Source organism: Malurus melanocephalus, unplaced genomic scaffold, assembly GCF_030028575.1.
Source record: "Malurus melanocephalus ecotype Western Australia unplaced genomic scaffold, MMel_1.1 scaffold_5, whole genome shotgun sequence".
Classification (NCBI taxonomy): Eukaryota; Metazoa; Chordata; class Aves; order Passeriformes; family Maluridae; genus Malurus; species Malurus melanocephalus.
In genome coordinates, this window is record NW_026623237.1 from 2719943 (window position 1) to 2742357 (window position 22415).

General features: G+C 35.8%; 1 protein-coding gene across 1 annotated transcript in view; it reads right to left on the minus strand.

The window, feature by feature from the left end:
* Positions 1-7777: 7777 nt before the first annotated feature.
* The window catches only part of PDE10A (phosphodiesterase 10A), a 166435-nt gene continuing 151797 nt past the window's right edge, over positions 7778-22415 (minus strand). Inside the window, exons 18-22 of the mRNA XM_057370497.1 lie at positions 21041-21213; positions 20111-20222; positions 14989-15069; positions 12471-12559; positions 7778-7963 (exon numbers count right to left, since the gene is read on the minus strand). Of these exons, the coding sequence (XP_057226480.1) occupies positions 7846-7963; positions 12471-12559; positions 14989-15069; positions 20111-20222; positions 21041-21213 (573 nt within the window). The 3' untranslated portion in view covers positions 7778-7845. The remainder of the gene's footprint in view (positions 7964-12470; positions 12560-14988; positions 15070-20110; positions 20223-21040; positions 21214-22415) is intronic.

The following is a 22415-nucleotide window of genomic DNA, read 5'->3' on the forward strand; positions in this document are numbered from 1 at the left end:
TTTCATACATATTCCAACAAAACAATAACACGAAAAACCAGAATGTGTTCCTTGGAAACCAGTTTTACCATGCTTGTGACTCTGGAGGACCTAGAACCTTTACTAGTGCTTTGAAACTCAAAGGAAGGTAGTATATTACAGTGCAGCTCTGTATGAGACTACAGCATGTTCTAATAGAACTATTATTACAGTTACAGTGATATTATTATTATATAGCTACATCATTATTATATAGTTATTATTATATCAATGTATTATTATTATATACCATTACATATTATTATGTAACATAACTAACCATGAAAAGCATTGAGAACTGCACAGAAGATAGTCCCAGATACACCTGGGCAGATACTAAGTCCAAAATAGGAAGTTGTCTGATGACTGGAGCTGATTGAGACAGTTTAAAGGATCCGAAGAATTACTTTTACCACTTCCAGCAGCCCTGGAACAGGACCTGCAAAATGGCTGTGGAACAGGAACTACCCAAACCARCTTGCCATTGGCACTCACAAAGAAGTGAGCAAAAATTCAAAACAAAATCTGCTGAAGAGTTTAGTTATAGCAGTTCTATTTTTTTTTTAAGATTGTATGTCACTGCAGCAGTTCAAAAGTTAAAGATGCAACCATATATGCAAGCTTGAAAGCTTTTACAGTGATTTCTTAATCTTCCCCTTACACCAGAGAAAATGGAAAAGGGGGTACTCAGCAGCAAAATACCTGAGGGCATTGCAGCCCTGTGATATTTGTCCTCACCTGATAGGAAAGTGAAAATCTTTCACTAGAYATATTTAGAATTCTGACTGCGTGTAACCAGGATTATTTCCCAATATGCATAACACCAAAACATAAAGTGTTTAGAGGCTTAAATAATTTGAAAAAATACCCCAAACCATCCAGTGTCTGGCAACTCCCACAAGRCTATAATGAAAATCTGCCACAGCACAATTTTGTTCCTTCAAGTCCATCACTAGCATTGTAACAGATGTCCATTGTCTTGCTAAATGCACTCTAAATATTCTTCTTTTTCCACATCAGTACATTTTCAAGTTAACAAGAAAAGCACAAGTTGTTGGCCTTTTTCCCACACTACTCATATGAAAAATTACATTTTTTTAGCAAGGAGGCTTTTTTTTTTTGTCTCAAGATATATCGAATATGCTCCTGTTATTGAATATGCTTTTCTTTCCACAAGACAGCAGCAGAAAACAACTTGGACTTCTCTAGCTGGAAATCAACACTAGCTATTGTACTACTTTTGCTCTTTATGATGAACTTGTTTATCAAAACTATCCATGTTCATCACTGTACCACATTCCCTACTGCTACTTACATTGATGGTAAAATTCTCAGAGGCTTCTGACATACTTACTCTCTTAGATGCCTCCAAAAGGTTTCTGGTCATTTATTTTCTTCTTTTATTTGCTTTTGGTTTGGTTTTGTTTGTTTTTTTTTAATTTCATAACTCGTATTTCTTTAATTTCCAATGTGCTTATTAAGTAGTGTGTATTAACAATTGACGTTGCCTCTAAAAGCAGCAGAAATACAGAYGAAGGAACAGAAATAACATTATAAATAATCTCACCTGTATTCACAGGATTTACAATGCTGTAAAACAGAAAAATTATTAATGCTAACTGCATGTTAACAGATCATACGGCAAAAATTATTTAGTCCTGCCAGCAATGTTACAAAAAACAAACAAACAAACAAACAAACCCACACTTTACCTGCTCTAATTAATTATTTTCATATTTCATGAGTCTCAAATTTGTTCTTTCTTTTAGACTTTTAAACAGCAGGTATAATGCGCACACAAGCTACCTTCTGATGCATTTCTCTGTAACTCATTCTTGACCCAGAGACAAAGATCTTAACTTTTTAAGCCGTTTGCATGGTAGAGGTTGCTCTTTCAGAGCACTACTGAAACACTGCAAAAAACTTTTCTCCTTAACCTGAGGAAGGGGAATTTCTCCTTAGCAACTGTCTTCAGCAAAAAAAAGTGCAACAAAGTACTCCCAACATTTGCTGAGCATGTGAAAGCCACTGGTATTTCTGTCCCAGAACATTTTTATACTTTCAAATAAGACCAATTCAAAGTTCCTCAAAACCAACAATACTCATTTCCTCCACAAACATCAATGTGCTTAACATCAATGAACTTAACAGAAAAGATAAATTTAAAGCATTTTAAGTTATCTGCAAGGGAATATAACCAGGGTTGATGTTTGTAAGTTTCTGATGTTTTTTAATGTCAAAGGGCTAAAAATGTTATGGAAAACACACCAAATGGACAGTGACCGTCAATGGCAAMGCACCATGCTGGGCTACAAAATCTAAGTCTGCACAACAACCAAAAAAATATGAAAAGGCATGTGACTGACTGCCACCAATTTTAAAATTTTGTCCAGAAGGTCATTAACTGACCTCAACCTATAGATCCTTGTCAGATACTGAAAGAGGTGGAAAGTACCAAATTAATCATATTTACAGAAACATTCATCTTCTATTGCCTTTCCCTCAAAATAATTCAAAAAGTTTTATATTTAATGATCAAACCCTAAAATTGCATTAAATGTCAGTGCAGTTTTTCTCTCACCACAWRAGTTGGCCCTTGCAGCAAAAAGAGCTTTATGGAAGGGCTGGTCACAAGACTATACATTAGGTGGAAGAGAAATASAGGGATTATTTTTCCCTCYTTTTTTTTTTCTCCAGCTATTTTAAAATTTCATTTTTAATGTGTTGTTCAGAATTTTGCTTTACGGTCCTCTGAACCTACCTTGTATTTTCAGGGCACTGGCAGCTGTTAAAGCCCTATATTGATTTGGACTAGACCTTACACGGGATTTGGGTACAGGATTTTTTTTCCAATTCAGCATCTGAGTATCTCTATAATTGCCAAAATTGTTCTGTATCAGCTGCACTGACATTAGACAGTGGCAAAGCAAAGATCTGAGTGGAAGTTATCCGTCAAAAGCAAAGTAAGCTCTCTGGCAGCAGGAGGGCAAGCAGAAGAGGAGATTCCTTTGCAGTTTGTGACAATGYGAACCTGCAATAGGTGATAAAACTTATAGAAGAAAAAAATCTAATGTTGGGAAAACATACCAAAAGCAGTAAACTGCAAATACAGGGAACAACAAGCACTACCTATTCAAAAGACTCCATGGTGTTTTGAATCACTTTGTGCTGCCATTTACTTGTGGTATAAACACATATATATGTACACACATTTCCATCCCTCACTTGCACTCCCAATAATAGCAAAAATAAACATGAAAAATAATATTAAAAAACTCTGTATTCAGTAATATTCACACCAAAGTATATGTATAGATATATCCATTAAAATTATGAACATTTCTAAATAGATTTTATGTATCATACATATATTTATATGTATAATTACATATCCACAGAAGTAGTCTTGCTGTGCTAAAGCCAGCAGTAAAAGCAAAAACAGGTTTCACAGTAGGACACCCATATATGCATATGTACTGGCTGTTTGGTTTGTGAATTTATTTACAACTTAACTATATCATAATAAATGCTTACTGTTCTATTGTACAAACGTAATAGTAAAGGTTTAGGTTTGTTTTTTAAATACAAAGACTGCAAATGAATACATGAAAAAAATTACACACCATGTACAGTATTTATAATTTATAAATGCAAAGTTAAGACCTCTTTAAATTATTGCACTTGCATATTTTTTTACAAAGATAGTTTATATGTATCATATATATATATATGTGTGTGTAAATATATATATATATAAAACAAAATTTTCAGCTCACTAAATGTAGTAAAGTTGAATGTTGTTACCTTGAAGTTCTTTCTTCTTCACATAACAGCCCAACCTGAATTTGGAATATTTATGAAACTACTCTACAAATCAGTTTGATCTACCCTAGAAAGCAGTCCGTTATTTTAGGTTTTTTTGACAGAGTATACACCCGTATTACAATCGAGCACAGTTTTTGGTCAGAAAGCCAACAAAAATTATGATGTGCCTTTGCTAGATTGGGATTTAGAACCTAAAGTTTGAACATGAACTTCCTTGTAGTGGTGTGCAGAAAGCCTTTTCTGTGTTTAGAATGAATAAATTAATTGTTCCACTTCACAGAATTGGTCCTATATCACAGTGTTTGAGGCAAATGCATTATTTCAAGAGGGTCATGATTGATTTGAGCATCGAACAATCTCTATTTTTTAACAAGAATAGTGCTTTTTGCTACTCCTACAATTTTAACAYTAAACTGCTCTAAGTGCAGTCACAGCAAACTGATCACACTGTTCTAAGTTTAAACACAGGAAAGAATCTGTGCCACATAAAAARATTAATTCCACTCTGCATGTCCCCTCCAATTTAATATGTTTGATCATATACTCCAGCTAAAAAAACCATACTTCATTTCTCCAATGGTCACTTATAGGAAAAAAAAAATTACTGCCATGGGCTGAACCATTCAAGTAGAACGTTGCACAACTATGCAAAATTCATATATTAATTGCAACAATGGGATTTGTCATGCTGCAATAAAATATGCAACAATTCAGATGAGTGCCATGCTATGTCAACTATTTTCTCACTTAGTGCATACCTTTCAGGCACCATTTCATAATACATCAGAAATGCTCAGTTATAACTTCAAACAGTTCTTTTACCTTTACTAGACTTAGGAGGGAAATGCAGCTGGAATTATTGACAAGAAAAAAGCAATTTGAGGAACATAAAATCTAWCACCTCTAGGAAAAGAAAGATCTGTTAAGCTTTTTACATATTCTTTTGGGCAAGATCAGTTTTGGTAGGATAAAATGCAAGGAGGAATGGCTTTTTAACTTAAGGAGTCGATATCTTACAAATCTTACTCATTGACAGTGAGTTTGAGTCCAGAACATTGAACAATTAAATCTCAACATGTCTTTGAGCCATGAAATTCAAATGCAGCTCCAAAGGTCTACTTTTTGGCTTGTTTGACTTTGAAAGTCCARGCACAAGTCTTTTTCCTACAAAACATTTACACGCATGAATCTGTAGTCCATAAAGGCTAAGACAGACTATATTTGCTTAAAAAATACAGCTTGTCATGACTATTTTTGTTGRTCTAGGTGCTAACAAATTTTGTCGTGACCTTTCTCCTTTTACACACTGGGAAATCAATCCAAACCRCAGCCACTGAAGCCAAATTTTTAAAATTCTAATTGACATTATACTATAGTAAACATATATTTTAAGTAGTTTGGATAGTTCTTAGAAACAGTAGCTGATTCACTTGAGACATTAATAGAACAACTTATTGCCAATTGAACAAATTAGCCAGGGAAAAACATGCTAYCAGTACTCATAAACTTCAAAACGTAAAATCTTATGTCATACTGCCAAATATTTTTAATGGTAAGAAACAGAACTAGTGAAGTTATCTTTACTGTCAGAGAGTAAAAGATGAATAAAAAGCTTTCCATACACACATAGTGTGATAAGGAACTTCAGCAATGTTTTTAGGATCAGCATTTTTAAATGGAGAGGAAAAAAAAMGGGGGAAAATAAAAGGAAGCATATTTAAAGCTAATATGCTTGAGCAAATATACTTAACCCACAAAGGAAAATATTCCATCCAGTTCTTGGGRTATCCGAATTTCAAAGAGTATTTTTCTAGTCATGATATATTTAGATAATTTCCYTGTAAATTAGAAACTGGATTCTGTCTCAAATACTTAGTGGATGAAAGGCTGCATCTGCATTATTTAGCTGAAACAGAATGGCTAAAGAGGAAAGTAGAAGACACAGCATAAGATACTACTCATTCTACTTTGATGCAATTGTTTTCTGCCATGTTGGGTTTTTTTTTTGCTTGTTTTGTTTGGTTTGTTTTTAGGTTTTTTTCTTTCAATTCCAAACCAGTTTGCTGTGATTAACAATGAATTTCTGCACTTAGAATTGAGAAGGCAAACTGAAAAAAAAAAATTATGGGTTTGTTGCTAGGTAACATGCATCATACAAATAAGATAAGTTCATATTGAATTCTCAGCCTGTGGGATCTCTATGTACAGCAAAGGCTCAGGTGCATTTATACATGATGCGACTACAGATCACACACTATACACATATACAGACACTGGCATGTGCTCGACCATAACAGAAGGCAAAACTCAAGAGGCCAAGTTGTTCACATGAAACCCAAAAGCTGGCATGCCTATTAGAGCGATACAGCCCAAAAGACATGAGATGGAAAGGAGAACCTGTGTTCTGTCTTTAGGTCACTACCGTTACTTGTTGCAATTACACAATGGCCATGTTATCRAGGAACCTCTACAAGAGTGCATTTCAGTGAAAAAGCACATAATGCAGCATAGGCTGTATGTGAAAGGTATGCAAAGACTGTGTTTTCACCTACCATGTGGATCACTATGAAGAGTTTTATCTCATTATTTTTAAGAGAAAGACAAAGGCAAATTAAGTGTCGTTAAAACATACTCTGTACAATTGCACTAAATTTAAAAGAGTGGCATTACATGTAAATCTGTGCACAAGTTTATAAGGCTGAGGCCTAAGTCAGCACAGAACTGTAAACACACCATTTTAGAGTACTTCTCTTCAGTCAGCTATTCTTTCACTAAGAAAGGCATTTCTAAATCTGGAAATTTCACTAACTAGGGGAAAAAACAGACAGATGGAGAAGTTTCCTAATTTCACTCATCTTGTGATGGGGGAAAAAAGCAGTAGAAGACATGCAGTGTTACTGTGCAACACAAAAGCTAGTCAATACAAACACATTTTTGATTTATTGTGATGGTACCACAATCTCTCTTAYCAGACCTGACTTTTCTGACAAGGCTTTTGTTCCCAGCAGATAGCATACTTCAGGTATGTCTCTAATACCTTTTAAAATACAGCTCAGTAGGTAGAAATAAAAATGGTGACTTTAGTTAATTGTGAGCTAGGCAAGGAAATCTTTGCTGTCACATTTAGATTTTAACCTGCTATTTCTGTCACTATGGATACAAAAACTCCAACCTGAAACTCCCTCTCATATCAGAGACAATTACCCGGTATTTCCAGTGTTTTAAGGGAGGAGTTGCCTAGGTTTAAAAAACATCCTAAAGAACAAAGCACCATCACTAGTTCTATCAACATTTCCCTTGTGAGTGACAGACAATTTGCATCATGATGTTTAATGAAGTACTTTAAAACTTTAACCTGAATGTTTTCCTTTAGTTTGCAGCAAGAGAATTCACTGTAACCTAAGCATAAATTATAGTCTCCAAGGATTCTGCTGGAGTTCAAACTGATTACAAGTAGATCACACATAAACATTCACAATAGCAATGGGTATATTGTTCTATTTATAGCCAAGAACTCCCAAGTGACACTGGTGTTAAAGYCAGCCACAGTACGGTATAATAAAAGTACCATTGAAACCCTTACTAGAAAGATACAATTTAGAAGTACCCCATGAGATTCCTCCCCCCACCCCCCCATCAGTTTTAAATTAAGGCCTCAGCAATGTAGCCCATGAGATAAGGCCAGTCTTTTATATTCACAAGTTGTAAGTTCTCTTTTGATAGCTGACTCCAAAACATCTGGGTTGTCATTTTCCCTCTGTTTATAGTGTGTCACTGGTGTAGGTCAGGAGATTGGCTGCCAGAATCACTCATCTGAGGTAACTCCATGGGTGTTACCTTCCTAGGCAGGTCTGCTTCTTAGTTAACATTTTGTAGCTTTCCTCTTTCTTTTTTTTTCCTCCAAATAAAAATGAAACAAAACAAAATWAAAMMAAAAAAAAAAAAAAAATCCCCAAAACAACAAGGGGTGCTTTTCAGGTTAAAGCAATCTGTTGTTGCTGTTCAGTCATCAATCTTCACAGGAAGAGAATCTGAAGTCCCAGGAGCAAGGGATTGAGAAGAAATCCATATAGAGGCTTCCTCACCTCTTGTTACTTTCTCCCATTGGTTGAGATTGTCCCTGGAGATGCAAAAAGATCAAAGGTAAAATACTGTTCATAAGTTTACTTGGGATTAATTTCTTCCTCACAATGATGTCCACTGTACTATACTTTGAGAGTGATATTTATGCATATTTATATTAGTACCTGTGTGTTATCAGGTTTCATCATCTATACATTATTTCAGACTTCAATTTCAATTTCAGTTCTATCCCATTTTGTAATTCTGTCTGACTCATATCCATGTTAACTCTAGTTAACTCTAGTGGGCCCACAGCCCACCTTCCTCACCCAAAGCAAGCCCTGAAGCTAGAGGCTTTACCACCTGCTTCCATGACAAATGTGTAGCCCTCACGGCTTCAGGAAAGCCCAGCTATGATCCAAGACAGGCATGACTGCAGAGACTCTGAAACAGCACTCTGGAGACAAGCAGCCCTTCACACTTTGGGCCTCTGGGATTTTATCGCAACAGATATTCCTTCAGCCCCTTTCAAAACCAGCAGAGAGATCAGGACTTTTGCCAGGAAAATTTCCTCAGTTGGAAACCATGTTGGAGGACATTAAGCTTTCTGAAGCTCCTGCAAATGAATTGCCTGAMAGCATACAAAATGATGCATGCCAAGATCACAGTATCAGTTTTCCGTTGTGGTAATAACATTATCAATCTATGACATTTAAAGGGTGCCCTTCCTTGAGACATAAATTTCTTTTAGCATCTCACAGCCTGGCCAACCCCTAAATTCAAAAATTGGTTCATAAGCCATTCAATAATGAGMAATTAAGCTGCTAATGTTCTATTGATCTGAAGTGGGTGCAAACTCATAGTCTTACTTGCTGTACACCAGTAGCACCCCAGTGACTGGGAAGGCTATGTGGATAAAAGGTAATAGTGAATCATACTTGAAACCTATGACCAAATCTCAGCATTCAGTCTTCAAACACAAAAAGAAAGACAGAAAACCCAACTGTTTCATTTTCATCCTGTCAGATCCCTGGTTACTAAAAGAACAGTTCTTAGAAGCCTTCAGTAAACAAACACAAGCACTAAAAGGTCCCCTATGATATGTGTCATACCATGATATTACATTGGAATTTATGTGGCAGAGCTCTTCTGATTTTTGTCACAGCTTTGCCAAAACATTTTCTAAAACAGCAAATATTGATCTGAAAGCACAGTGTACAGCTAAGAAGAGAAAATGTTGCATTTTCTGGGAACGGTGGAAGGCAGGATCTATCTGATGGAGCCTACCAAAGAAAATTGGTGCCCTCTAGGGTTACACCTACACCATTTTTTGCAGGAAAACTGCTCTGCCAGTGCTCCAGGACAGCTGAAAGTGATGAAGCATTAGTATAGCATTGAACCTCAGCTAATACAATCAGGCACTAAGGATCAGAAAAAATGAACAATCACTTTCTAAGTSTCATTCTTGAAACTGGAAAAGTAATGGAAATTGCAGCCAAAATATATTTAAATTACATAAATTTCAGCAAGAATTGAGAGACCCAAAAGTACAAGGAAAATTGTTTTAAATTATTTGTTCTGAAATAAAGGGAAAAAAATCACTTCATCCTCCAAATAAATACACTACCAAATATGTATAGCTTGGTAGGCCAACCAGCTACGAAACTTACATAGGATTTATTCTGATTCTGAACACTGTAACACAGGTGGCTAATAGTTTTGATCTACACAGAATTACAAGAAAGCATTAAAAAATGTGCAATGAATTACCAGACAAGAAAGCCTTCTAGACTGTTAGCTGCTACCTYACCTTAGGGAACTCAAYGTCAGATATTTAATTTTATTTTTTSTAAGGTATAGAGAATACGATTCATTTGCCTTTGAGGTCCCAATGAAGCCCTGGCTCCTAGTGTCTGGAATAAATGCCCAGAGGCTCTAAAAATAAAAACTGTGATGCTGACATGCTGCCTTGGCTGCTTTTGCTGCTATTATTTGCAGCCAGTGTCTGAGTTTCAAAGAAGTCAAGGACACAGTAGCTTAAATATTGTGTTCCAAGAACGAGCACTGCTGGTGAAGGGGTGATATCAAAATTGGTTCAGTCAGCAAGTGAGGAAATACCAAATAAGAATGAGGCTGTATTCCTCTGATCACACCAAATAACAGTTATCCATCAAAAATAAAGGAAAAAAAAAAGTGTAGTGCAAAATCAGCCATTTGAAACACTCTGGAGTATTCTAGACCCTGCAATAACATCAATTTTTTTCTAACTGGGGAGCTGAAGTTAGAAGCTGTGAACACAGAGCTGTGTTCTGATTTCCTATTCTCCATSTCCARGTCTCAACCCTGAAACTTCCTCYTCCTYCTCCTCYAAGTCAAAGCAGAGGGTAATTTCAAGGCTGAGATTAAACTATCAAACTGTTCCTCAGAAGACTTTATGCCAGGGTGTGGATTTTCAAGCCCTTTATTTCTGCAGAAACATCTCTACACATCTATGCTCCAATTATATCAGCACAATCTAAATTAAAGGATACAAAACAGCAAGACAGGAAGTTGTCTGTACAGAGCTCTACCCACGTGAAGACTGCGCCAGCACAGCTTTTAGAAGAACCATAATAACAMTTTCAATTACAAACAACAAACATAATTTCTAGAGAAAAAAATTCATATAATCTCTGCCAGGAGTCTGATTGCTTTTACTTCAGACATCACACYTTCTACAGAGAAACTTGAAAAGATGTTCTGGCTTGATCTTCAGAATTAGTGAGAACCTTTATCTAGAGCACATACTTAGATGGTGTTTGATATCCACAATTCAACTTTAAATCTCCTCAGCTGAGTGCTAAAAGATGAGCCACCAAGTAAAACAGGCCACTTTTGCAAATAAGCCTCATWGGGATATCCACGTGGCCAGAAATCAAAAGATATGTATCTTCTCAGATTGCTGCTACTGTAAAAGTTGCTGTGCAGTCCTAAGCACTCACCCTGGCCTCTCTAAGCTCCAGTTTCCCTTAAGTGGAATAACAACTKGATTTTGACTAAGTCTTTGCTCTGAGGGTGATGAGGCACTGGAACAAGTTGCCCAGAGAAACTATGGATGCCACGTACTTGGAAGTGCTCAAGGCTGAGTTGGACAGAGTGCTGAGCCCTGTTCTAGTGGAAGATGTCCATTCCCATGGAGGGAAGACTGAACTACATGATGTTTAAGGTCCCTTCCAACCCAAACCATTTTGAGATGCATGATTTCCTTGGATAAACGAAATATATTATTTCGTCTCTAGTAAGATCTCAAAACATTCTTTCAGCTCATTTTTCTGTTCTCTTGTTTGCTTTCTAAAGCAGAGACACTGAACAAAATTCCAGCTGTAGCTCCCTTAATGTAATAACTACAGAGATAAAGTCTYGAATCCTCCTGAATATTCCTTCTATATCCACCGAAAGGTTGTACAGCCATGTCCAGCAGAGGTACCTTAGGGGCAGCTGACTGTTAATGAAGGTTCCTGCTTTTCATAAGGTTTTCCTCTGTACCACTGACACAGACTTACACATACTTCTCATGGCTATATGAAAGAGTGTTTGTGTGTGAATGAAATTGTTTTGCTAACTACTACATTAATTGCAAGGCATTTGTCTGTTACTTAACAGAAATAATTTAGTCCACATGATGAGGAAAGTGRCAGAGGAAGTAGCTCTGCCATACAGGACAAAGGAAAAGTTCAATGTAAGATAGAATTTAGGGACAACAACAGAACAAAAAATATGAGAGTACTAGTATGAGCATAGAAAAACAGAACTCTTCCTACTTGATGTGACTAAAGATTGCTGGCACTTTATAAAACAACTGGGTTTTTTTRGAAAATACGGACTGATCTGAAAGAAGAACATTTTCATGAAGCATACACTGGTTTCAGCAGAATTTTAGTCAGGAAAGATTGMTAAGGACCAGGATATAATTATTGGACAGAAGTACCTACAAAGGAATCAAACATCATTCAAGCATAGAAGCAGCCAAAAGGTAAAGGATTCTTGTGTCTTTTCCAGAAAAATCCAAGCTCCATACCAACTGAGTCATAGGAAAAAGTTACATTTGCCTCTCCCTCACCCCAACACTACTACTCTTATGCCCCCACCTACTGAATGTTTTCTAGATATTTCCTTTTCTGGTTTTTAATAAAAATTATCTGACATTAAATAAATCCACATGCTAAATCCACTTTTTAAAAATTAAACAGAATACTAGCCAATTCTTCTTGTGAGAATCACATTGAAGTAAAAAGGACACAGAGGGAAATTGCAGTGAACCTGCACAGACAGGGATGCAAAAACACTGAACTGTTTCTCTCTAAATGCTTTTGGCCACATTTTAATGAGCTGTGTCTGTAGAGCTACAGTGGATAGCCCCAGACAGAAATTATCACCTCTGTGTTTCTGCACAGATTAATGTGAGATGTGCATCCCTGTTAATCTGCATGTAAATTCTAAAATTAAAAGTCGGTATTTCCAGACAAACTTGCAAAGCATTTCTGCTTTTTCTTTGACCAAGCTACGATATGTGCATGTTGACTCACCTGCATGCTCGGAGTAGTGGCCCAGTTGGAGGAAAGATCTGTGCAAGGGTGGTGTAACATGGGATGGCTACAGCATTGTAGAACCCAATCTACGAGAAACAAGAAYGAAAAAAAATAGTTAAATGTTGTGAAACTTCAACACTGGAAGCTAACAGCYAGCTAGCTCAAAGCTCTTTACTTAATTACTACTTACATTAGTTATTCACTGTATCTCCTTTCAATATCCAAATACTTTAAGCAGCAACAGTGAAATCTCTGGTAATTACAAGCTGCTTACATGCCTTTCTTTTATGACTGATACAGCTGCTTAGGCTAAGGTTTTCTACAGAACCTTTTATTATTCACTTGATTCATTTTAYTTGTTCAGGATATGTCTATCTGTTTGGTGTCAGTAGTAGTGGGAAGTATTATGACATTACTGAAAATATTAATCATGTCGTGATCTTATTTTTTAAAAAAGAAAGGCTGTGCAGCATTCACAAAATACAGMCAGATTCTGGATTGTTCTGATGTCCTCCAGGGTATGCATTGCAGAGCTCAATGTACCCAAAATGCTGGGGGCTTTGCACATTTGTGAATGGCATGCTTTGTGATCAATAATTGTTTTGCAGTTGCTTCTCATGTACGCAGTTCAAKAATACATTTTTACCATTATTATATTTAGAGAACACCAAATGAGCACATTTTTATGATATTTGATTCATACAGTCTTAGGATCCTATGATGTCACAGTTGAATTGTCAGCACATGAAGAAATTTTTAGAAAATGTTACTTATATAAAAGATGAMAGGTTGCATTCAGATTCATTGTAACATCACTCACTTATCCCAGACTCAAGAGAGTTACTATAGTGCACTATGATCCCTTTCCCTGGGCAGAAATTTTAAACACCTTATAGTGAAATACTATATATTGTACTGCCACCAAAACATTTGACAATGTCTCTTTTTAATAGTCCAAACTTTGATCCTTATTCAGAAATTGAAGAAGAGCTCTTGTCTTCATCAATACAAAGATTTATCCCATACTGCTATGTAATCAAGTCCTCTGTGTACTTTAAATAAAAGTAAGATACATTTTCTGAGCTGTGAACCCAAAATCATTATCATTTACAAAAGGTATTAATGCCTTAGTCAAAATCTACTCATTAATTATTTTTGTTGGAGCTCAAGGAAATGGAGGATAATGATTTATTAAAATCTTCATTCTCTGTATAAATATAGAAAGGGTTGCTTTAGCAAAATCATATGTCCTGAATCTCATGTTTTGCTGTAACATTGCAAGGTACAGTGACTACAACTATACTATATAATTGGCTTTTAGCTGCCAAAGAAGTTGGCTTTTAATGTCCTGTTTAGTTCAATATTTTACTATTATTCTATTAYGAAGCATAAAACAGAGCACAAAATAAAGGAGAACATGATGAAGACAGTGCTTGAACAATTGAAAGAGGAATAAAGCTTATTTCTTTGATCTTTCACCCCATTAACAATTCTTTCATAAATGCTAAGATAACTACATACTATAATACCATGCACATTTTGTGATGTTCCAAGGTAATTAAAATAGTGKGTGGAAAAATAAAACAAATGCAGAAAAATGTTTATTCACTTTTTAGGCTTATACTAAACACACACATTTAGTATATTAAYTGCTAATTCCTAATACAATAAAGGGTAAGATTTTTTTATGCCAAAGTATGGTATGGGATATGGATTAAAGTGCCAAAATGTATAAATTTCCACAGTCTTGCTTACTAAGTAATTAATGTACAGTGATTTTGTGAAACAATTACTCAGATAATCAAAGGACAAGCTACCTTTTTTTTTGTTTAACGAAAAAGATAGTTGAAAGACCTTTTTTCCCTTTAAATTTATGTTTACAAAATACCATTTTACCTAGAGAAAGCATAAAAAAAAATAGGCATTTGCACACACTTGTGCACACAAAAATCAGTACCCAAAGATTTTGGAAACTAGACAATCAAAGCTCTTAGAAATATACTCCTTATTGCTTATCTTCACATTAAATTTTTTAAGAATATCAAAAAGCAGYAGTTGTAGTTAWCCAAAGGACTAATGAAGAACTATTYGTCTAAAACTGTAAATATTTTGAAATGTAAACCTGAAAATTTTAACCAAGGACAACTGATAAAGTTCATTTTATACTCAGGATAAAACAGCAAAAACTGTTAGTCAAGGGCTGAAACAACCACTTACTAAGATAAAAAGTGTTACTGACACTTGTAAAAATTGTAGGTGACTGTGGTCTTAGCTAGAGCTATGAGTACAAAAAAGGAAACAGTGACGACAGCAAAGAGCCCATCATCATTTAAGTAAAAAAGTTAAACAAGTTTTCCACTGCTACTAAAATAATAACATCTTTGCATGAAGAACATCAAATTCAGTGGTCTGAATAACACAGTTTCAAATACAATATTCACTAATATATGAAATGTCTTTTTTCCATACATGTTTTATGCATAAACATGTACTATTTTACTGAGAGAGTTCATACCTGACCCTGAGGGACTTCATCTTTTTTGTCTCTGTCCATCATAGGAATAGGTTGAATACCTGTTTTCTTCATTTCATCACCCTGGAGAAAAGTAGAGAGRGAGCAATTTAGAAAACAAAAACAATATTATTGAGACCTGAATAATTTCCATCTTCTTTTCTATGCCAATCTAAAAATCCAGATCCAGAATTTAAAATAATGTGTGGTATCACTCTGAGGCAATCTCAGAAAAATGCCTAAGGAGAGACTCATTTTGTACATCCACCTAAGTGAGAATGTAAATAGCAGATGCTGTAAGTCAATGTACACATATTTTCCTTGTTTCCAAGGGTGTCTCCATAATAAAAAGCAGCTGGAAGACTAAACCCAAATCATTCTATTCTGCTCTATTCAGTTAGTCTCATCTTTCAAAATATCATCTATTTAAAGCAGCAGTAGAACACAACTGGTGTTGTACACAGTATACAATGACCAGTAGAACACAACTCACCCATCCAAAGAAAAGCTGAGTAAGCCWGATGAATTTACAGTGTGCCCCTCTTTTACAATAATTTTGTCTTTTTCACCATGCTGCTTTGAAGAAGCTGCCTGTAAAACAGCCTTCCTTTCTTTAAGTATGTTATCCCTCTAGATTAATGAGAAGAACACTGGGAAAAATGAAGTGTATTCAAAGAACAGATATAGGTAAAACACAAGAGAAAACGCCTTAAAATTCACCTATTACCAGCAGAGCAGCTAAAGCACTACACGTTTTTGAGCACTACGCTGGACCTTGAAAAAATTACTTCTTAAAAAATATGTAAATAGCTTGCTTCTTTCTGTAACAAAACTAAGTTTTCCAAGTCTTATTCCTCAGCTACATTCCTCAGCTACAAAGACCACAGGAAACTAAAGCAATGAGTGTTTTTGGCTATTGCCCATGTCTGAGATTCCAAAGTGACCTTCAAATGACTGAATTTATGGATAGGGTTTGCATGGCAAKGTTTTGGTAGTGGGGTGTGAGAAGATGCCAGAAGCTTCCTCCATGTCCAATAGAGCAAATGCCAACAAGTGAGGGCTGCTATGGGAAAAGTTAATTCCATCCCACACAAACCCAATACACTTCAGCTAGGGAGTTTTCGCAGGATAACTGCTCATACAATATTTGCTTATCTGTGCCCTTTAATGTCAGATTCAGCTTGCAGAGGTTTAGCTATCTGAAAGCTTGGGATGTTCCCTCAGTCTGTGTTCTGTTTCTGCTATAGTTAGGGAAACTATCCCCAAAAGACAATTTTTTACATCTTCTTTATAAGATTTTATCAAGCCACATTTCAAGTGCCCACCTACTTTTCCAAGGGAGAATTTTGCTGCCTTTACTCAAAGAGAAGTTTGCATTATAAAAAATAATTCTGGTCTGAGCAGAGCCTTTCTCTGTTTGACTGCCTTGAAAATACCATGAGTCAGAAAAAAATGACAGCTTCTGGAGGTCAATTCCCTCTTGCATATTTGGCCTCAACATCACCTATTAACTATGATCCTGTTCAATTAACCAACAAGAGTTGTATTCAGGAAGCTCTTTTAAAATTGATGTCCATATTATTCTCTCATATCACATGTATCTCTTTCACCAAGGAGTAAAAAAACTCTSAAGTCATAGAATCTAGTATCTGGTAGGCATTTTACTGTTAAAAAAAAGGCCTTCTTTGTCAGCTGAGGGAAAAAAAAAATGTCTGCAGCCATTCCAAGCCAGAAAGAGTGGACTGTTATTTAGGACCTATAAGCAAATATTGCTTTCATGTGCCCCCAGTAAATATTTTTTTTTTTTCTATATGGTTCAAGTACTGCAGTTGAATGATCCAAGACTGCAGCTTCCATAATCTCAATGATAAGAACCTTAACACTAAACCATTTAGCATCATATRATTTTAAGCATTTTGATTAACTTAATTTTAAGTGACTAAGAAACACTTGAATTCAGAGCTTTGAGGAAGCTGTCCAGCTTCTGACTGATTATGCCAAAACTGAACAAATCTCAGATTTATTTTCACCTTTTCACCTTGAAAGAAAAAGGAATCACAGAATGGTTTGGGTTGGGATAACTCAATCCATCCCACAGGCTCAGCTAGAGCAGGTGATCCAGGGCTGTGTCCAGGCAGGTTTTGAATATCTCCAAAGATGGAAAGTCCACAATATCTCAGGGAAGCCTATGCCATTGGTCAACGACTTTCACAGCAAAAACATATTATATTTAGATGAAACATATGCACTAGAAACAAAGCTTTTCTTGTATGCAAACATACTTGTCAAACACTGTTATAAAAACACTGCTTCTAGCCTTCTAGTTACAATCATGATCTGAAAGTWAAAGCTGAAATTTTAACCCAAGAAGTTTGTATCATCCCTGCAGTACAACTATAAGTCTCTTAAAAAAAATTGTAGAAAGGATTTTACAATTGCCTCATATCTCGCAAGAAAAAAAATCACAGCAGATGTATTTATATGATCTTGTAATTACGTACAATTGATGAGCAACATATTATGTTGCTTGAATTGTAGCAGTCTGGGAAAGCTTCATGCTGAGTGATATGAAGGCAGAACTTGGCTGCAGACTAGCTAAACTGGACTTCATTCAATATAAAAAAGATCACTTTGACATACCCCAAAATTGCTGCAAACTCTTCCGGAGCTATTGTCTTAGTTAATGACTACATAAAGAAAAAGTATTATAAAAACCACTCTGATTACATAATTCAACATATTAAGACTACGAACTCAAGTAGTTMTTAGAAGCAGTAGTCTATCCTACTGTTAGAACTGTAATATTCTATCCTACTTGTAACTTATAATGCTGGTTTCAACTGAGGTAGAGTTAATTTTCTCTGCAGTGGCTAGTATGGGGCTATGTTTTGGATTTTTGCTGAACATGGGGTTGATAACAGAAAGATGTGTATTGCTGAGCAGGGCTTACACAGAACCGAGGCCTTTTCTACTTTCTGTATGGCTGTGCTGGYGAGGAAGTTGGGGTTGAATGGAAGGTTGGGAGGAGACACAGCCAGGACAGGCGACCCAAACTGACCAGAGGGATATTCCAGACTATATGACATCATGCTCAGGATATAAAGTGAGGGGAAGAAGGAGGAAGGGGAGGACATTTAGAGTTGTGGTGCTTGTCCTTCCAAGTAGCCCCATTGCACGTGATGGGGCTCTGCTCTCCCGGAGGAGGCAGAACACCYGCCTGCCCATGGGAAKCAGTGAATGAGTTCCTTSTTTTATTTTACTTGTGTGTGCAGCTTTTGCTTTCCTATTAAACTGTCTTYATCTCAACCCACGAGTTTTTCAGCTTTTACCCTTCAGATTCTCTCCCTGGTCCCGCTGGTKTGGGAGTGAGTGAGAGGCTTCATGTGGCCTGGCTGYTGACTGGGGTTAAACCATGACAATTATGTAACACAACCATTCAATCTAGTTAAATACAAAATTTCTAGAGATAACCTTTTCCCCAACTAAGTAACAATTTCTGCAGTGAAACCCAATCTAATCTTTCTATACTTGTGGCTGGATCTCTCAGCCATCCTGAGTGGATCACAATATATTCAACTTCTACCATGTTTCAACTAACTTCCTCTTAAAAGAGGATTCAATAACATATTTATTAAAAAGTTAATTGCTGACAAAAAAGTTTAATTTACATTTGCTCCATGAATTGGCAATATATCAAGATCAACTTCACTTAACTTGTCCTTGGGTTACAAAARAAGTTAACATCTGGACAGGCACAATTATGTCCATAATTCCATCTTTGCTATTTTTGTGTATGGAAAATCAATTTGATCCTTCCTGAGTTCACAGGATTTGCACTGAAAAGCCTTTTTACTTATAAGACAAATAGTTGAGTATGTTATTAGTAAGGCACGTCAACATTATACCTTCATTACATTGCTCATCAGAGCACTCACTTTCCAGTGCAGGCATTTAGAAAGTGAGTACTGAACTAGACCTTTGAGCTGTATTTGAAAAATACAGTCAGCATTTTTCAAATATTTGGTTGTAGTCTGAGCTGTTTATAATTAAGRGAACAAGAACATGTGAATACAAAATACACCCACAAGAAGCACACATCTGGAATTTCATAATGAGCATGCAACAGGCAGGATAACCATCTCCACACTATAYGCATGCTACATCAACTCCATGAGCCTGATTTCTATTTTACGCCATAAAACAGAAATAAGCCCACTGAATACTGCAAGCTTCCACAGGGCACACAACAGAAAAGAGAAACACTTTTCTGAAAATAAAACATATCTCCTAAAGCTGTAAAACTCAACTCTATGAAACAACCTCAGAATTTATTCCTTATCCCCAGAGCACTTTCCACTTCAAAAAATTAGTAGTAATTTTTTGCAATAGTAGTTCTGAAAATAAAACATATCTCCTAAAGCTGTAAAACTCAACTCTATGAAACAACCTCAGAATTTATTCCTTATCCCCAGAGCACTTTCCACTTCAAAAAATTAAACGATTAGGATATTTCCTGCTGAGCACAAGACATGTGAGAAATTGCATCTTTATTTATGAACGTTATTATCTTCGTACAGCTCAATGCCTTGTTTCAATGCTCAGTACATCTSAGTCTGCACACTGAAAGTTACAACTGTCGAGTAATTTTCAGTGTATTAAAAACCCAGCTCTCTCTGAGACATTATTGTTGAGCTGGCTCACAGAGAAGACTCAGAAAAATTTTAATGCTTGCCACATTTGCTTTAACATTTTCTGTACTCACACTACAGCTTTATGTTTCAAGGCAGCTGACCTGGAAGCTGGTTTGGTATTTAGCATTTCTACAAAAAAGCAGTTAGCGACTCAAAAAAACTCCCATATTTTCTTCTATGTTCTGTTGCTTGTTCACTTTGTTAGGATATATTTTCTACGTTTTCTTGAATGGAGAGAAAAAAACGCTGCCTGAAAATTAGAAAGCTAACTCAGCTCTTTAAATAGCTTCAGAATACAWACAYACACACATGCACAAATGAACTCTCTTTAAAACAAACACACCAAGATATTGACTGAAAAATACTTATAGGTGTGCTTTTCCTTTCTGGATGCTTCCACTTATAAGGAGAGTAAACAAAAGAATCATACATACCTCAGCCCAGAACTCCGCATATATATCATTGGCCGTCAGTCTGGTCACTGGCCACAACTTTGTTACAGAACACAAATCACAAGCTGTCATCATCAGGCCAATCACTCTGTCTCTAAAATAAAATAAAATAACATTAAATTGTAAGTTTGATAAAGAATTAACGATCACTGTGCAAATTTTTCATTTGTCCTTCCTGAGTTTAATCAGCAGCAATGTATATACACTACAATTTTTCTCCCAGCTAGCTTGCTTTTTCCTCATTTGTTTACGATTCATTTGTAAGGCACGGCACAGACTCCACTCCATGTTGAATTCCCTACATTGTTTGCAACCAGAATTCATTGACCATCCTCTAACACACACACAGTAACTGARCAACATCAGTAGTACTACAATCATTATTAGAATGAGGCACACACACACAAAAAAATCTTATTTAATCAATTTTCTAGCACAAATCTATGGCTTGTGAATCTAAGTTTTATAAAGAAAACCGGCAATTTAAATTAAATTTGTGTGTTTTCACCCAATGGAGAAATTAAGACRGCCCTTAAGGACAACTGCATCTTTGTTAATAATGCCTATTCCATAGAGCACTATTAAAAGAAAAAGCATACAGTGTGGTAGCCGTCATTAAAACTGTACCAACAGACAAATACAGCAGAGGAAATACACAAATACACAGTATAATCAATCAATAAATGGTAAAATACACTTCCCCTAAGTTAAGACAAAGGAGTCATCAGCCATGTAAGGGTCAACGCAAATATAAAGCAATGGAAATTGCTTTTTTACACACTTTTTTATGTGTGGAATTTTACACACTGATGGTCTTAAAAATGCCTTATCTAAAAAAATTACTATTCAGAGATTTTTTTAAAAACAAAATATCTCTTTCTAGACTMATCTATTACTGGTTTGCTGCTATACCTGTGAGTTTGGTTCTTAAGGTTTAATGCTCCTGTCTGATGCAGCTCTTCAAGTTGTTTTCTGTTTCCAAAATACAGGGCAAGGTCTGTGGCRATGATGGCTTTCCGGATGATCTCAAGCACTTGCTCATATTCGCTGGAGCTCAGATTGGAGAAGACATTGTGCCCTTCCAGCTATGAAAAAGTAAAAAACCAATAAAAAGCACAAGCTCTAGTTCTGAGATTATTTCAGTCTTTACTTCACCAGACAGATTACACAGGTTTTACAGCTCAATGACAAGTTTTGTTTCAAATGTTAATAGCCTGAAATTCCCATTTTTATTTTTCCTTTTTTTAATACTATCATGTAAAAATCAATAACTAAGCCACCAATTYGGTTTTGGGACTGCTCCTTCTGAAGCCTAAAGTGATTACTAGAGAAAAGCTAGCTYTTCCTTTGATTTAAAAGCACTACAGGCACAGCACTTCCAGTGTTAAATTGGAATCTTGTGATTCAGTTCTGGTCCATAGTATTGCACAGTCAAGTTGGCAAACTGGGTACCTGAATCACTTTTAAGCASAGTTTTGACACTGCGTAATATATAGTATGGATAAAGAAACACCGAAGTTAAAAATACAAAATGATTTTGTTTTCCTAGTGTTCCAAATGAAATGTACTTGAAATTGCTGCATTTATGGACACAATTTTCTATATAGAAATAAAGTTAATTATTTTAATGTATATGAATATTTAGGGGAAAAAGCTGCTTTGTTCAACCTTGAGTTGATTGACTCATAAACTAAAGACAATGGTTTCCACTACGGAGGTTCTGACAACACACCACTGTCAYCACTTCTCAATTTCCACTACGTTTTATTGCACATTTAACTGACAATATCCATGCACTGTGATCACTCATGAAGCTATATCACATTTTGAAAAGTCAAGACTATCTGCTGTCTCTAAGATTTGGAGAACAACTTGTCAAAAGTTTGTTGAGAAGAAGCCGACAAAAATAAGAAAGAATGAGCTAGCGATGTTAAGGTGTGCTCATTCAGAAACAAAAAATACTATTAAAATATATCAAATGCAGATGTGTTTTGACATTTAATTGGCATTTGGGCTGAAGCTCAAAAAGATTCCCTTACTTTTGTCAAGCATTTACATAATTTGCTCAAAATAAATCTTCTGCAGTACAAATAGGCTTGGTTTCTCTCACCAGCCAGAATGTAAACATCATTTTCTAGTACTTTTACTTAGTCAAGTAGATTTATTGTGAATAATGAATAGAAAATACAATCCATCTACATCTCAATGCTCCTTTGGCAGATTCCTAAGTCATAGAACATGATGTTTAAAAAAAAATTCAGAAAATTTTAACCCATCATCAACATTT